Source organism: Antedon bifida, chromosome 8 (assembly GCF_963402885.1).
Source record: "Antedon bifida chromosome 8, ecAntBifi1.1, whole genome shotgun sequence".
Lineage (NCBI taxonomy): Eukaryota > Metazoa > Echinodermata > Crinoidea > Comatulida > Antedonidae > Antedon > Antedon bifida.
In genome coordinates, this window is record NC_136233.1 from 14,817,624 (window position 1) to 14,834,702 (window position 17,079).

At 34.4% G+C, this 17,079-nt stretch overlaps 4 protein-coding genes across 4 annotated transcripts; 2 read left to right on the plus strand and 2 right to left on the minus strand.

Annotated features, from left to right (window-relative positions):
- The first annotated feature begins 389 nt into the window (after positions 1-389).
- Positions 390-3,808, plus strand: LOC144850054 (uncharacterized). Its single transcript, XM_078707230.1, has 4 exons — positions 390-490; positions 1,928-1,993; positions 2,568-2,680; positions 3,442-3,808. The coding sequence occupies exons 2-4, from the start codon at positions 1,939-1,941 to the stop codon at positions 3,637-3,639; spliced, it is 366 nt and encodes a 121-aa protein (XP_078563356.1). The 5' UTR covers positions 390-490; positions 1,928-1,938; the 3' UTR covers positions 3,640-3,808.
- A 2,253-nt stretch (positions 3,809-6,061) lies between these two features.
- On the minus strand, positions 6,062-9,674 carry LOC144850048 (protein FAM210A-like). The gene is made up of 3 exons (XM_078707223.1): positions 9,512-9,674; positions 8,548-8,932; positions 6,062-7,727 (listed from the first exon to the last, which is right to left on the minus strand). Exons 1-3 carry the CDS (start codon positions 9,573-9,575, stop codon positions 7,364-7,366), a joined length of 813 nt encoding a protein of 270 aa, XP_078563349.1. The 5' UTR covers positions 9,576-9,674; the 3' UTR covers positions 6,062-7,363.
- Positions 9,675-9,713: 39 nt separating this feature from the next.
- Positions 9,714-13,668, plus strand: LOC144850046 (uncharacterized protein C20orf96-like). Its single transcript, XM_078707220.1, has 10 exons — positions 9,714-9,827; positions 10,363-10,567; positions 10,962-11,196; positions 11,387-11,441; positions 11,765-11,809; positions 11,986-12,085; positions 12,203-12,360; positions 12,451-12,618; positions 13,092-13,234; positions 13,476-13,668. The coding sequence occupies exons 2-10, from the start codon at positions 10,420-10,422 to the stop codon at positions 13,534-13,536; spliced, it is 1,113 nt and encodes a 370-aa protein (XP_078563346.1). The 5' UTR covers positions 9,714-9,827; positions 10,363-10,419; the 3' UTR covers positions 13,537-13,668.
- Positions 13,669-14,054: 386 nt separating this feature from the next.
- On the minus strand, positions 14,055-17,017 carry LOC144849770 (cytochrome c oxidase subunit 4 isoform 1, mitochondrial-like). The gene is made up of 4 exons (XM_078706808.1): positions 16,926-17,017; positions 15,340-15,578; positions 14,867-14,998; positions 14,055-14,614 (listed from the first exon to the last, which is right to left on the minus strand). Exons 2-4 carry the CDS (start codon positions 15,575-15,577, stop codon positions 14,478-14,480), a joined length of 507 nt encoding a protein of 168 aa, XP_078562934.1. The 5' UTR covers position 15,578; positions 16,926-17,017; the 3' UTR covers positions 14,055-14,477.
- Positions 17,018-17,079: the final 62 nt, after the last annotated feature.

The window sequence follows — 17,079 nt, forward strand, 5'->3', positions numbered from 1 at the left end:
TAGAAACCTTCCCCGAGTTACGTATGGTTTCAAATTATTTACATATATATGTGGCGCCATCGTGGTAAACTGTAATAGAGGAATAATATAGTTTCTGAACTTAACTGTAACTTACAGTATCCGATTATTGGTACCTTAAATTAACTTAATAGTATCACAGAAAAATATCGTGATACACGTAACGCCTGCATCAAATCCTAACCTTTAATAATCTTCCGTAACACAAGCACATCACATGTGAAACATGTGATACTGTATTACAGAATTTGCCTAATGGATAAACATTGTCATGGAGATACAGCACTGAGAATCGACTGTTTGCGGAATATATTGTACCAATTTCGAAATATTACTGAACCATTACATCGGTCCTTTCAAAACGTGTCGTCGCTAGGCTGCGTATAACAATACATATACATATTATTCTTCAGTACTCAATGAATACACAACTTTAAGTCCGAACAACAACACCCACAGTACAGAAAAAACGGTAAGTCTTTTTCCATGACTGTTAGCATTTTATATAAATAATACAATTAATTAAATAGGCTATAAAGTGAAATAGTAAAACAAAATCAACTTTCGCGTTTGAGATTCGAATTATTCGGGTCTCCTATGATATATAATATAGGCCTATATACTTCAAGTCACCGTTTCGATAGCAACACTTTAGCGACGTTAAAAATCCGGCAATATTGTTAATACAGCAGCCTTTAGTAGAGAGATTATTAGACGGTAGGTTAGGTTAATATTAGGAGTTATATGCTATGGTATGAGCCTGTTGCCGTCAGCAGATGTAATAATGCAAGTTCAACGTCGATAGACGTGATACACCATATACAAGGAGAGTGTTGTGTGGAATATTTCTACTGAGCAGAGAACGGAGTAAATACTGTATTTGGAAAGAACGGTATTAATTAGAATTAGGCCTATTTTGTGTGCCAACAGAATGGGTCCTATAAAAAGAACATATTTTTAATATAACGGTTCAAACAATGCATTTGATGTATGTAGTAAAGTATTTTAATAATATATACAATTTGTTATTGTAAATAGAGGATTTAACACACAAAAAAAGAATGTTAAGAAGTAAAAACCTAAATGAATGCCAATGTTTACTATGGTATGATAATAAAGGTTAAAATTATGATATTAATGAGGGAAAAACAATATAATGAAAAAAGGTAGAAAATGTTTAAAAAAAGAAGTTATGTAATGAAACATTGAATGAATAAAGGTGGTGGTAAACCACAAAAGATAAAAAAATATAACGGTTCCAAAAAAACCCAATTGAGTCCGGTCTCGATCGTTAAATAACGGTCTTAAAAACGGTTTCCTGGATGATGTGGTGAAACCGTATTTTATATAGCTAATTCAAATTGTAGATTGTATATAATTTGAAAAAATAATATAATATAAAATGATCTTAAACTTCACTTAAATAAATTTACACAAACAACAAAACACCGAGGATAATTATTGAAAGCGAATAAACTGTAAAGTGTATTTATGGTAAATACTTTATCATTAATTTATTAAACTCTTTAAATAATAAAAAAAAATATATAGTAATTTGTCAGTAAGTTTTTAGTTAACTGTTTATTTTTGTTATATCCATGGAAATGGTTGAAAAAAAATATTTAGTAATTTGTCAGTAGGTTTTTGATTAACTGTTTATTTTTGTTATATCCATGGAAATGGTTGCTAAGAGATGTAAATAAAAATCTTTACCAGGATTAATGGGAGGATTATTATATGAGACACATGATTGCCCATGCACTAATTATTATAATAGTGATAGGAACACGGTTCAATCAAGGAGGTATAAAATAATAATTACTTTTTTATACCTCCCTGGTTCAATAGTTTAATAAAAAGGAACTCATTAAAAATACTAATGGTATTTTTATTATATTATTTTGTATAGGTTTAACAACAATGATTCTTAAACTTTTGTCTGTGATTGTGATATTAAGTTGTCTTGCTGCAAAAGGTAAGTCTACAAAAGATATCGACTTGGGAGATAGCTTACTTGTTACTTGTTTGCATAGCTATCCCCATTATTGGTGACATTTCGCCGTCATTGACATTATGTTGACATAGTACAACAATGAGAGACATTAATTTTGATGAGAAGGTCATGGAACACTAATAAAAAAAAACTAAAAACCACAATCAACAAAAAAACACCCAATAAACCAACTTAACAATGCAAAATTCTAACCAGCATTCTTAACCAATTATCCAATAGCTAATCGAGACGCACTAACCAAAACAACTTAACCAAACCCATGGACTACAGCTCTCAATCAACCGTGCAACAAACCAATGAACAAACAATCACCATAAACAACAACCAACAAACATCTCCCAAAACCAAATTACAGTAGTCAGAAATTTATGCTGGGATTGGGGTAAATTATGGGGTATCAAAATGACATTGAACCGCTGCCGGAGGTGGGGGTAATGGAGTGTAAAATATCAGAATAACCTGTACACTGGGAAGGTCTTAACATTTTGAGTGGGTATAAAACAATCTCAATTGAATGAATTGTGTTTTGTTTTAGGCAATTGTATCGATTGCTATACGTGTGTGACAACAGATAGCGGCTGCAATGACCCCTTTGACAGTGCAACTATCACCAGTACGACATGTTCTTCCTCCATCACTTCATGTGCTGTAAGTTACATTGTCTAACCTTGACATAAACAACATCTGTGGTGAAAGGGTTTGGTTAAACGATTTTTAAATATAAATACGAAAATTACTCAATATAATCGTCCTCGAGATTTCACTGTATTTGTAATGACGGGGAGACGAAAATTACTCAGTCAATATATTTTATAGTTCATAATTATCTCTATGCTCAATATCAGTTCTCGGGGGGTGGGGGTGGGGGGATATATAACATTTATTTATCCTCGAAACGTCCAATCTCGTTTATGTAATTACACATGCTATGCAATCACATGTAATATAATATCAATTTTTAGTGGATAATAGTCATGAGTTTTGACTTTTACTTTATGTTTTACTGTATTTATATTTTTAAGTTATTTTCTGTATGCACATTATGTATGTTTTATTTTTATTGGTTATTTCTTCGGCGCAAGTGAATGTGTGCAACATGGTTTCTTTTTTGTTTATTTATTCTTTCTACTGGGAAGCATTTTCAGTAAAAATAAATGTTCTTCCAGAGGGCCCAGTATACAAATCACACAGTAAAATTACAATTTAAAACAAACCAACGATACAAATACAAAAACTATAAAACAAAGAGTAAAATACCACACCACCCACCCCACATTCCAAATTATCCACCGTCTGTATTCCCCCTACTAAAAATAAATCTTCTTCTATCAGATTCCGTTCTATAGCCTTGGGTAATAATAAATTACCATTACAACTGAACCTGGGTTCTTTCTTCTTTTTTTAAATAGAAAACCAAAGTCAGCGCTAATGGTGTAAATTCTGTTACCCGAATATGTGGTTCCGTTGGAAATACCTGTTCAGAAGTTTTAGGGATTGAAACCTGTTACTCCACTTGTTCGACGGACGATTGCAACGGAGCGGGATTCGTCACCAGCAGCGTGGTCGTCTTGGTGACGTCGGCACTTCTGTACCTTATCGTACGCTAAACGCGTGTCATATTTTAATTGAAAATTAAACTATATGGCCTACTTCCCTAAATTGAAGTTTAATCATATGAGTTGTTTGTTAGTAGTGGAAGAGCCAAACTATAAGTTCGGTGTATATTCTTCTCATGTAATGCTGTGGTATTTAAAAAAAAATTAATTTAGTAACTTTTTAAAAAACGAAAAATTGTTCGAATACGGTAGTTTAACACAGAATTGTGATATTGTACGCTATTTAATACAATAGTTGGGTTTGTAGGTTTAGGAATAGTATAAGAGCTTTTATAACTTTTTTAAACAACTAGTTCATGAAAACACTCCATGAACATGATTTATTTTTATTTTTTAAATTTTTAACAAGATTTATAGTAAAAGTTGCTGATGTGAATGACTTTTAATGCTTTGGTAATGCAATTGGCCTGATTATTATATTCAAAATAAAAGTAGAAAAAAAGACAATACCGTACTGAAAATAATTGTTTGTTTTATTAATAGGCCTACTATATAGTCTGTATACAATTCGTTCAAACGCATTAGCAATACATTAAAACGAACAACAATCCGTTCAAACGCATTAGCGATCCGTTCAAACGAATTTACGAATTACTGTTTTTACCAATTCCTTGAAGTGATTTTAGTTCGTCCTAACGAAATACAATTTATTCAAACAATGTTAGTTGCTATATGAATCTCTCTGAAGTGATGATTTCAACACATCCGTATCCATCAACATTTTTTACATCTGGCGGATCAAACAATACGAGGCCTACGTGAAGGAAATCTATTTTATTAATTAACATGCTATATTTTGGCGCAATTATGTAAAATAAAACGTACGGCATCCTATGTGTAGGGTATAGTTAAGTAGGCCTAAGCATGGATTAAGGAATAGAAGGATATGCATCAGTTTGAAATCAAAGCTTCCAAGACTCTAACCGACAGAGCGCGGACCGCCAACAATGTTACAAAATAAAGACAGTTTAATTAACCGAAACAGTCACGTGCCTAATATATTGTTTACTGCACATGCTCAACAACCTTTAACCTTGTTGGCTATGCTTTCGCGCGCTCTTATCTTGGTGGCATGATTAATATTTTATATTTTTAGCGCTAGCTGCTGCTATGGCGACGAACAAAACTTTATGCGACGAATTTAATATAACTTTTCTGAATTCAAATTAAACGATCTCCCAGAAATATTACAAGATTATTAATAAATGTAATTACAAGATTAAATACAAATTGTTTGTAAATTGTAGTACCCTTTGGGTTTAAAAAACATTAATGTTGCCATGTTCGAAATCTGCCGCGATTGATCTACGCTATGTAGTAGCACTATCTGAGTTGTTGTCTCAGTCTACATGTAAAATTACAAAATCAGCAAGGATACTGGCCCAGGCCTTCTAGGCTTACTAGTAAACCCTATGCTTTGTTGACATTGATGGCCTATTGGTAGGCTAATCTTAAGTGTAGCTACAACGTGTAATCATGATCTATATACGCATCGTTGTCTACTTCTTGTGGCAATAATAATACAGTAATAGACAAGGTACTTTTATGCTTCATTTGTTAATGGTTAAGATTGCCTTGCGTCTACTTTTCAAAACGAAACGAGCGCTAGAGAGTACAGTAGTAGAGTCAGTGGTGACGTATCGCAACTATAAATAGCCAGCCAATCCCGGATCAGGGTCGCAGTTTTCATTCAATTAGGCCCGGGGATTGGATGTGATGTGGATGACATAACCACTAGCCAATCACCAGGCACTACAATTTAAATATAATCACATCGATAATTAAAGAGATTTATGAAGAAACCACTGATTAGCCATATAATAAAAACACGTTTGTTGACTTGAGACCACAAGACACGGTTACAACATACATGGTCAAATGCATAATTTAATATTCTATAGATTAACGCAATTTTTAATGGCAGGAGGTGGCAGGCCAATATGATAATTCAATATAAAAATTGCATATTTTATTAATATTACCAACTACTTAAAATTACCGGTCGTAAGAAAGTGAACTTTTCGTAGTCCGATTGTGATGAAATTAAAACAGAATTGTTCAGCAATATACTGTTGTTGTCAATTAATCATCGACGCAGACATGTCACTAGAACAATCAGACTGCGCATACGATTTCTACATGGATACGTTTTGTTCTCAAAAAATGTAAACGTTCTATAGAGGGCCGCGGTTAGAGACACAGAGTTCAATGAGCGTGTTTGTTTGATTGGCAGCAGTGCTTTAGTATAGGCAAGCGCGTTGGAAATCGTTTGATGTCACCGTAGATGCATATCCTTCTATTCCTTAATCCATGGCCTAAGCATAGACTTGTCTCTCTAGTATTGTTTCTGTTTACGCAGCGCCACCAGCGGGCGTTACCATTTTTGTCTGCTAGGTATGACACGCAACGTGTGACAAAATGTTTTATTTTTACGAATGTTAAGCCGAATCGTCCGTGAAGCAATGTACATATTATAATACTGAACCTCAACATCGCGAAAAGATCGGCTTTTATAAACATAAATTTACTGTACCAACACGAATGAGTAGAGGCAATTGAAATCTTGTATATTCTGCAAGTACCATTACACATTTATTTAGAATCGGATGATTATTAATATTACTAACTTAATTTGATGCTTGTCATCTTCTACATTATTGCAACAATATTTATAACTTATAAATATTATACGATATATTCTATAAAGTCAATCGTTGTAAAATTAATAAAAAATTTACTTAAAATTTACTAAAAAAGTTGCAAGCACCAACCAAAAATGTATTAATTTTAGTCTCTTTTTTTAAAACTACAAAATATATTTTGTAAAAATTATCTAAAAAACATCACAATGTACAGACAAACTGTACGCAAAAATCTCCCACACTAAATTATATGGTGGCCACTTTTGGTAAAAAAAATTGGTAAAATTTTAATGATTGAATTAATGCCGAGTTGCTTTAAAAAGTTGCTATTTATTATACCTAGGCAATCTAACAACAGAACGCTGAGCTCAACTTGCCAATATAAAAACTCGTAACAGTCCTTTGATCTTTATGTCTGGCTGCGACAAATACCAACAGTACAGTACTATTGTACATATTCTTTGTGGTGCACAGTGTCTGTTAAGGGGCGTGAAATTGATCGTGTCGCAGAACAGAAACCCTTTGATCTCCGGAGCTCAGCATCCTGTTGTTAGTTTGCCTTGATTTAACTATCTATTTATATTTATCATTCATTGAAAACTTTAAATTATGTTATGCTACATTTGAACTATGGTATATATGTATCTATTGTTCATTTTGTACTCATCTTTACGCGACAAAAATGTTTAAAACAGCAAATTTCCAGCACTACTTTGGACTGTATTTACTGAAATGCACCAAGTTCCAAAAATTAAAAATCTAGAAACCAATAACCGATGATCCGCATCACAGCAGCTACTTGTAACGATGGTACAGTACAGTAGACTTGTAATGTTTAACGATGGTACAGTAGACTTGTAATGTTTAACGATGGTACAGTAGACTTGTAATGTTTAACGATGGTACAGTAGACTTGTAATGTTTAACAATGGTACAGTAGACTTTAGGCCTTTACAACATTTATGTTGCGTTCACATCACAGTTTGTTGGTTTCTATCAAGGAACATCTTTTTCTTCACATAATTAAACTTTTTTTCGGTCAATCATATTACAGCATTTTCAATAATTTAACATTAATTTGGTTTTCCCTTCTCTTCGCCATCTTTTAATTTGTCCCTCACTTCATTCATTTTATCTTTAACATCGTCCATTTTATCTTTCACGTCTTCCATTTTTTCCTTCATCCCAGCGTATGTTTCCTGCATCGACTCGCGGTAAGTCTTTTCCTTAGGCGGTAACGGTTTCATGAAGCCTCGCTTTCTCAAGGTTCGTATGGTCATTTCGGTAGCTGCTAGCGTTAGCGTGTAACGAGCTGGCGTCGCCACTTTGTACATTGCGTATGCTTGAAGGATGTTGCTGGCGCCAGAATTCTGTAACTTACTTAAGTACACCTCACTCACCCCAAAATTTTTAAGAAGAGGGACAATATCAATTCCACTATAAAATAAAATAGATTTAACTGTATTGTTTTATGCTTTTTTAATGAAACTGGAAATTCGCAAGTGATAGAGGCAGAAATAAATGTAATGTATTTGTAAACTGTAAAAATAATTGGAAATTCTGTTACTTGGAATCAATTTATATCAATCTCAAAATCATTCACATGCCTTTTTTTTTTAGAGAATATGAATTATGTTGGATGGGAGGGAATGTGTTCAAAAGCACCAGAAAATCTTCCAAAGTAAAAAAAACCAAACAATCATTTTTAGAAATTTAAAGCTAAAGTTTTTTTTTTAAAAGTACAGTGCTGCAGTATAAGAGTATTTCGTATCCAACTACTACAGAATAGAGGGCGCTGTAACATTTTCATTTTTTGTGTGATGTGATGTGTGATAAGCTCAGGAAAAGTTGAGTTTACCAATGGCATATTTTGAGCATTGAGTTCAACAATGGAGTATTTTGAGCGTTGAGTTTTAACAACTGAGTATTTTGAGCTTGGGAGTTTTAACAACGGAGTATTTTGAGTGTTGCGTTTAACAAAAAAGTACAGTATTTCAAGCTTTGAGTTTATCAACGGAGTATTTTGAGCATTGAGTTTATCAATGGAGTATTTTGAGCTTTGAGTTTATCAACAGAGTATTTTGAGCGTTGAATTTTTCAACGGAGTATTTTGAGCATTAGCTAAAGTTAATTGACGTTTTCTGTTCGAACAAAAACAATACAGATTTTCTGTTGAGCACAAAGTTTTTGAATGCCATGTGTTAGAATAAGGGGTTAGTTAAATTACAAATGGCTATGAGAAAAAAGAATCACTTACTGTGTGACTGCTACATAGAATGAACCAAACCAGACCGGCGCTATAATCCAGTGCACCGGTATGATAACATAACCATATGCCTTAGCCATCATCTTCATACGTGCCCAATTACTCAGTTTATTTCCCTTCTCATCATACATAGCAATAATTGGTTCTTCTTCATCAACCTGTCCTGTGTGGTTTTTTTCTATGTTCGACTTGTTACTGTCATGTGTGGAAAACACTCTTGAATTGAAGAACATATTATCTTCTAGTGTTTTATTGAAGGCAGATGTGTAGCAAGGATTTGTTCTTTTAGAAGAAAGCAATTTCTGCGATGAAGTTGGAAAACCAGAGAGGGCGGCATATTGCATTCCAGTCCTTGTATGGTTGGAAAGTTGAATATCTGAAAGAGGATTAATATAATAAGTAGTGTACAGTAGACAAGGAGTACACAAGGTTGATGTGAGACTATTGTTCAACTTTAGTCTTTATTGTCTGGAAAAATACGAGTGGCTACAGAGTAGTGGAGTCTAGAGTCAGTATAGCCATAAATAAACCAAAGATCTAGCCTAGCTACCTATATTAATATTAATAATTAATGAGATTTCAGGAATCATCATGTACAGTATGCTTAGTTAGTATAGTAAGTAGTAGTAATTAGTAATAGTATATACAGTATATACATTTATTACATCATTTTTTTTAATTCATTAAAAAAAAACTACCGAAAGCAGCTTTCTGAAAGTAGGTTAATGGAAACAAAGTGACACATTCACACACACACACACAGGTACAATGTACTAGGCCTATCTCACTGTAATAAAATTCCTGAGCTAGCCCTAGTCTAGTAGGCTAGTTTTTGGAAGCAGCTGCAGCAAGGTCCCAACTACATAACACTCATGTCAGCCCGTCACATGGATGGTAGCTTGGCCCTGCCTGGTAATGGTATGGCATGGCCTAGATTTATTTAATAAAAACTTACGTTTAGAATTTTCCAAAAGTATCGGTTTTAATTGCATTCGACAATTTATTATATTTTTAAACATCTTTACGTAGGTATTTGTAAAACCAACATCTGAATCGATTATTTTAAACGACCAAACAATCAAATTTGACTTGTACGACGCACGATGATTTTTTTTTCACGTGTTGTATATCGCCCTCTATAATAACTTCTTAAAAATCAACCATCCTTAGCAACAATTCACGAAAAATGACCGAAATAAACAATGGACTTTAAATTGCCTTTTTGACGATAACAAAAACATATTATAATACCAAATATGTAGTTTTGAAAGGTTTTTATCAAAACAATTGACTTTTAGCGTACTTAATACTGAAATCCGATGAGAGGTCTAGCCTAGTTTATCAGCTCTCTAACTAGCCTAGGCTAGTAGGTAGGCTAGGCCTAGTAGGCTAGGCCCTACCTAGGCTAGGCCCTACCTAGCTAGGGCCTACTAGGCTAGCTAGCGCTGTCTACTCTACTAGCTAGGCCTATATACTGTGTAGGTTCTGCGCGGGGTGGTCGGCTCTCAGGATAGCGTGGTGTCTAGGCTAGGCCTAGGCCTATATAGCAATTATATTTATGTGTTACTTATTTAGGTATTACTATTACTATCGGATTGCAAATAGTAAATACATCAGAAATCTCATATAGGCCTAGCTAGGCTATATTGTAGGCCTAGGCTAGGCCTACTAGGCTAGACTTAGCCTACCTATCGACTATAATAATTTATTAATAATAAATTATATTGTTTTAACATTTTAAAATTGTAGTAATATTAATTATTAATAATTTAATATATAATAATTTAATAATAAACTGTTTTTCAGAAGTACCACTCACTACTACTACTAGAGGCCTTATTAGTACTACTGAAAGAATTAGAGATGACAACTAAAGAGGATGAAGCGATTCTGACATCATTAGGTGCCATTGATATCAAACCAGTAGATTATGATCAATGGAAGAGAAAAGAGCGAAAGAAACGTGTCCAAAAGATCCTCAGTACTACATCACCAAACAGACTAGCAGCTGGTATGTCTGTTTGTAAAATGCTAATTGTGGATCCAACCAGGACATTAAGAAATTACTGAATTAGATTTGAGAAGTTATCACATATTTTTAGGACGATGATTCTTGGTATAGGCCTAATCCCTATTGCAAACGCTGTCGACAAGTTTGCTCTTTAAAGCCCTGTCTACACTATCAAACTAGTTTAACAAAAAAAGTGTGATTTGCCCAAATATGGTAGTGATATGCTTAAATATATGGTAGTGATATGACATCATCATTTATGGGTAATTACCATTGTAGACAGAGTGTAGAGCTTAAGAAAACTGAAAAAACAAAATCCCTAGTGACATAAAAAAGTTTGAAAACACATACAAAAAGTTATAATAATAAACCAATTCTTCTTTACATTATTTAGATGCTCGACTGAACACTGCAACCCATTCAACCTTTCATGTAAAGAGTGGTCACCGCTTTGATAAGCCTAGCTCGTCATCAGTGTGCAACCATAGTCACAAGAGGTCAGACCCACCAGCAGGACCTAGCAAGGATGAGCTGAATGCTGAACGACAGAGAGAGATAAATGTTCTGCAACTACTGATCAAATCCAGAAAGCAAGCTGTTACAAACTACAATGCTAGGCATGAGGTTTTGTATCCTTTGAATCTCGGAATGGGTTTCTCGACCTTCCATATTTGGGCTGGGTGGCTAGAGAAGGGCCAACTTGGAAGAAAGCTGTTGTTGGGTTGGGATAGGTGTAAGCATTCCCCTTGACTCACCATTTCTTACTTGGTAATACATTTAAAATGTCTACAAATTCTTCTTTAATGAAAGTGATTTTAGATTAAATGAAAATGAGAAGTTGCGGACAGAGATTGAAGGTGCAGAAGAAAAAACAGTATGTAAAACATTTCTAATTGTTTTTTAGCAGAGCTGGGCCAATAAACAGTTGACCCAAGTTTATTGATTACAAAGCAACCACTTCCAACGGCAATAAAGACTAATCAACTTCACGGAGATATGAACACTTTTAATAAACAAACCAAAATAATATCAATCGACACTAGGCCTACTAGAACCAACTAACACATATAGCGACCACGATGTCACTCGATAGGGCGCAAGGTGGCGCACTGCAACAACACACGTGGGCGTGCGAGTGTGATGGCGCAACGACATTTACGTTAAACCTATTAAATATATATTTTTGTATATTTACAGCATAAAGATGTGAAACAAATTCTGCAGAAATATGAACGATATCGGGTAAGCATTATCTTGTTTTGATTATATCATAAAATACTGTATAACTGTTTTTCAAGTTTAAAGCTTTGTCTATACTATCAAACTAGTTTGATAGTGTAGACAGAGCTTTACAGCAATCTAAAAACAAAAACATTCATCCTATGTTTTGTAAAAGACTATATTGTTTTTAATTTTAGGGGGCTGTGTCAACATTAACTTTTAAGTTTGACAATGAAAAAGAAAAAGCATTAACAGAACTGAAAAATACAGAAGATGAAGTGAATGCAGGTCTCAAGGGTATGGTGAAAATAGTATAAATGTGTGTAGAATGTTGAGAACACTAAACAGTAGTTTACAGTATATAGTTGACCATAGCCAGGCCTACCCGTAGCTATTCTTTCTCTTCATCTACAGGCCTGGAAAAGCAGTTTTCCGAAGTACAAGAAGCATTAAAAAATAAACGCACTGAGCTGAGTGTACTGCTTAGCTACAAAGATAAAGAATATCCTGTGAAAGCTATGAAAATAAATGCACTGAGGATACAAATCGAACAGTTGTCTAAAGAATTTGAGGTATTATGAAATTCATAAATTATTCCTACAAAATTATTTACCAATGTGCAAAGATAATTTCAGATTTATTAATAAAATGTTTCTTTATAGACAGAGCAAGTTGATCTTGAAAATATAATTTCAATCGAGCAAGAGAAATATGAGGTTAAAGGTCAAGAGACAATTGAAGACATCAAATCCGAGGCGACTGAGAGTGCCATTGCTTCTATGCATGTGAGCCTCAAGGACATGGCACTACAAAATATGGTGATGAAAAAGGTAGATTACTTGCAGTAGTAGGGGACTGGGTAGTACCCCAATAAAGGAGACACCTTCAGGATTTAATAGGTGTCCCGTGAATAAGGGTTGGCTATAGTGGTAAACTGGATGCTGAGCTCCAGAGATCAAAGGGTTTATCTGTGGCTGCCACACGATCAGTTCCACACCCCTTAACAGACACCACACGGCGCAAAGAATAAGTACAGTACTGTTAGTATTTGTCGCAGCCAGACATAAGATCAAAGGACTGTTATGATTTCCTATCTTGGCAAGTTGAGCTCAGCATTCTGTTGTTAGATTGCCTTGATGAAAGTATCACATGATCACTATTTGGGTGTCTCAAAGTAGAGGTTATACTGAAATAAAAAAAGAAAATATTAACCAAGAGTTAACTATGCACTCATTACATGAAATAACATACTGTAAATGAAACAGGTTATAGAATGGGAACAATGAATAAATTATATTTTAAGGAAATTGAAGAATATAAAGAAAACCAATTAAAGTTGGAGGAAGAAAACGAGAACCTTACAAAAGAAGTAGACGCACTCAAAGTCAGCCCAGAGATTAGTGTTCGAAAGCAACTATTTCCTCATCTTTATCGCACTATACCAAAGTAAGTACAGCTCTGCTTTATAACGTGGAATATGGTAAATATATGACAGGACAGTAGTACAGTTCCATTTTATTACCTTTTTCTAATAATGCAGATGCTTAATTTCCCAAAAAGAGGTAAAGTCTGGTAGCTAAAATCTGTATTAAAAATACTGTATTTTATACAGTAATAGTTAGGAAAAAGGGACCATAACATTCTCACCAAAACAATATAAACACAGAATCATTGTCTTGTCTTACAGGTGTACTCCTGACATGGAGGTTGTATTAGATATACCCGTCCAAGAATGGCTTCCGATATGAAACGATCATGGTTCAAAGGTCAATCTTCCAGTTTATCCGTCCTGCTGGTGCATTCCCATTAAATCAATGGTGCAAACTATTACATAGATGTATATTTAAGCATTACACTGCAACATTTTAAACTTAATAAAAGTATACTGTACAGTACAAAGAAATGACTGTTTTTTTTTCACCACAAGTACAACAGACAAGAAAAAAGTGAATACTTTGGAGATTACTTTATGGGTATTACTTTACTAGTATGACATTTTGCAAACTATTTTTATATTAGCCTCATTACTTACTACCAGCTGGGTGGTTGGGCCACAGCTAGGTCCCGGGAACCTGATTTTAGGCTGCGTAATAACAAGTTTGCGGAACGCTGCTAGTAGGTCTAAAAAATGGACAGCCTACACGTCAAGAAAATCAAAAATCTTAGCAAAATGGTTTGCAGGTTGTGCTACCGGTAATGGAAAATTAAAAGATAAAACAAAGCATGGAAGAAAATTAACGAAAACTAGCAACACAATGGCAACAACTTTAAACAGCCACTCACTTTATTATTATCACATCAAAGATACACAATATCATAGACATGTGTTTCAGAATAATTATCGTACTACTTATAATATAATACTTCCAACCAGAGTTTCAAGATATTTTGAGGTCTTTCAAAATGGAAATTATTGAATTACTTCACAATCCAACTATTGCATTCATTATTTTTCAGTAACATTAAACTAAAAGTTTGCGTTCGTGAGATACCACTATTTAACTTCAAATTTAAACATTCAATCCCAATTATAATATAACACATTCCTTTTTATACTTGTTGATATTAAATGGAAAATTAACTATTTTACATGTGATTTATTGCGATAAAAAGAGACTGTTTCAAAATCTGTTTTAATTTTCTTTTTTATATTTCTAAATGTAATGTTATCTTGCACAGGTGTGGGTGTTTATTTCTTCCAATCGTTTTTTTCGTAGTCCCATCGTGAAGCGATGCCTGTTACTGGATTGTTTCTAATAGCTATACTGTATTTCAAATTTTCCTCTTGCCATTCCGGAGTCATAGATCTAGGTAGGTCGGGTGCAACTATTAGAAAAAAAACATTTAGTAAATATTATTTAAAGATGTATTATCCCCAAAAACATGAAAAATGAGGATTAATAAAATCAGAGTTTGAATAGGCCATTTTGTTAAACACTTCCGTAGAAAAAAAACCCCAGAAAAATAATGTTTAAAATAACAAAATAAACGATTAAATTTAACCACACTACCTGTATGCCTCTGATCTTACAACATGTTAAAAATTCTATGAATAGGATGTTAGAACTAGAAACTTACTAAATTTCTTCTGGAACGCAAATACAAGAGCAGATACTGCCAGGCCTATTAAGATACCGCCTATAACATATTTAGTTTCACCAGTTGGAGCACGCATCTCTGCATATGTCTTATTGAAACTCAGTCTGTACACTACAATAAAAAAAGGTGAGAATGTTATTAAAATGCTTTAAAATTGTTAACTGTCAATTCTCCAAACCCCAGTCACCTGCAGTGTGAATGTAATTGGTGATCTGCTGGAGTTTACAGATAGATACTAGACCTAGAATGATTGACTGTTTGAATGCCAATCAACTCATTTTACTGCAGTTAAGCTGCAACCCATAATGTACACAAAAACCTCATTTTAACTGTTTGAAACCGTGGTTATAAATAAACTTCATATGCTGCCAGAATAAAATATGTTATTTAAAAAAATGTATTTCTGGAATTATTATTTAAATTTGAGTTTGAATGTTGCCTTTGATTCTTACATTGAATCTTTTCTTCGGCTGTTAAATTCTTCCAGTCACCGGTTTCTTTTTCTTTTAATGCCTTCATTTCTGATGATAAATCAGTATCCTTGACATATTTTACTTTAGGGGCAGGGTAGTCCAACCTGTCATTATAGACGTAATTAGGGTCGCCCTCACGTGACACTTGGGCAACAGTACCAGCAAAGCGGCGAGCTGTAAATCTAATGTGTTGTGACGTCAATCTTAGAAGCGCCATTCTGAAATAAAAGAAAACCATTAGTCACTAGGCCTGTCAATTAAAATCAAGTATAATACTAAACTAATAGTAAAATAAACACTAATTTTTAAATACATACAGTAGGCCTTTATATATAGTAGGCTACACCTATTATATCATTCATGCAAAACCAGGCCTAATAATATTATATAAAATAGGCCATCTGCCTTAGGCTAAACAAATGTATAAATAAACTAAAAAAAGATGGTTCGATGAATTTAAATAAATGCATTTCATCAGTATGATGAATCCTTTGTACAGCGTTACCAGCAATAAAATTAAAATTATGCCGTAGCCTGTCTTAAATAATGCCAGATTGGGAAAAATAATGCCAAATCCCCAAAATATGGCCCTAAATAGCGCCACCACGGTTGCATGTCTAAAATAAATATGTTCGGAAGTACAACTTGACTGAGGACCATATTTTTACAACGTATTAGGCATGATGCATGATCTCTGAAATAGAGCAACATAATTGGTCAATCGCGGCTAGCCTTGTCGGTTTCGTTGTGCTGCCTATAGGCTATCGCACACATGGTAATTTGTGAGCACCCTTTTCTATTGTACGGAAAAAAAACGACGGACCTGTTTTGCACGATTTGATATTGAGTAAGGTGATATGTGCGAAAATGGCAAAATTAAACAAAATATTATTCTTCTGTGGAATTATTTTTGTGGTTGTTCAAAAAACACCAAATTAGGCCTAGCCTACGCCTATACCAGATTATGCTAAAAACGGCTAAATTAATAATGCAGCGGCATTATGCCAGATGCCATGTGTGGGCCTCCAAATAATGCCAAAAAAAAGCACAATAAATAGTGCCAGAAATGGGAACTAACACTAACAGGCGCAGACTAGCCTATATATATATGTGCATAGGCCTAGTACACTGAATGAACTAAAATATCCAGTCCACTGACTGTCCAGTCCACTGACTGTCCAGTCCAAATAAGCCCAGCCTACAAAACAGTGTCAGTACGTCTTAACACTACAGCAGGTCTAGCCTAGCTAGGCCTCTAGGCCTAGTAGGTAGGGCCGGCCTAGCCTATAGGAGGTATAGGCCTATACCGTATAGCTAGCTAGTCTGAGTGAGTGTTGGGTGAACCTCCAGACCGGCGGTCTCTAGGCCCTACTTCTACTATAGGCCTAGCTAGGCCCTAGTCCCCTAGAGAATACCGGCCTAGGCCCTATGCCTAGGCCTATAGCCTAGATTCCAATGAGTAATAACTAAGAACAAGATCATACTAAAATAGAATAAAAATAGTGCATAATTGAGAATAATCACACTATAGTTTTTATTATTCAATATAAATCAATAACACGTACTTTTGCTAAAAAACACAATTTCCGTCGGCGTGAACTTCTACGAAATGTGCAATTCAAGATGGCGATCAAAGGCAAGTAGTAGTCAGTCGTGGTGGCAGCAGACAAAATAAAATGTTTGCCATCATTTGGTTGGTGGCAGTATGCCATGTAAACA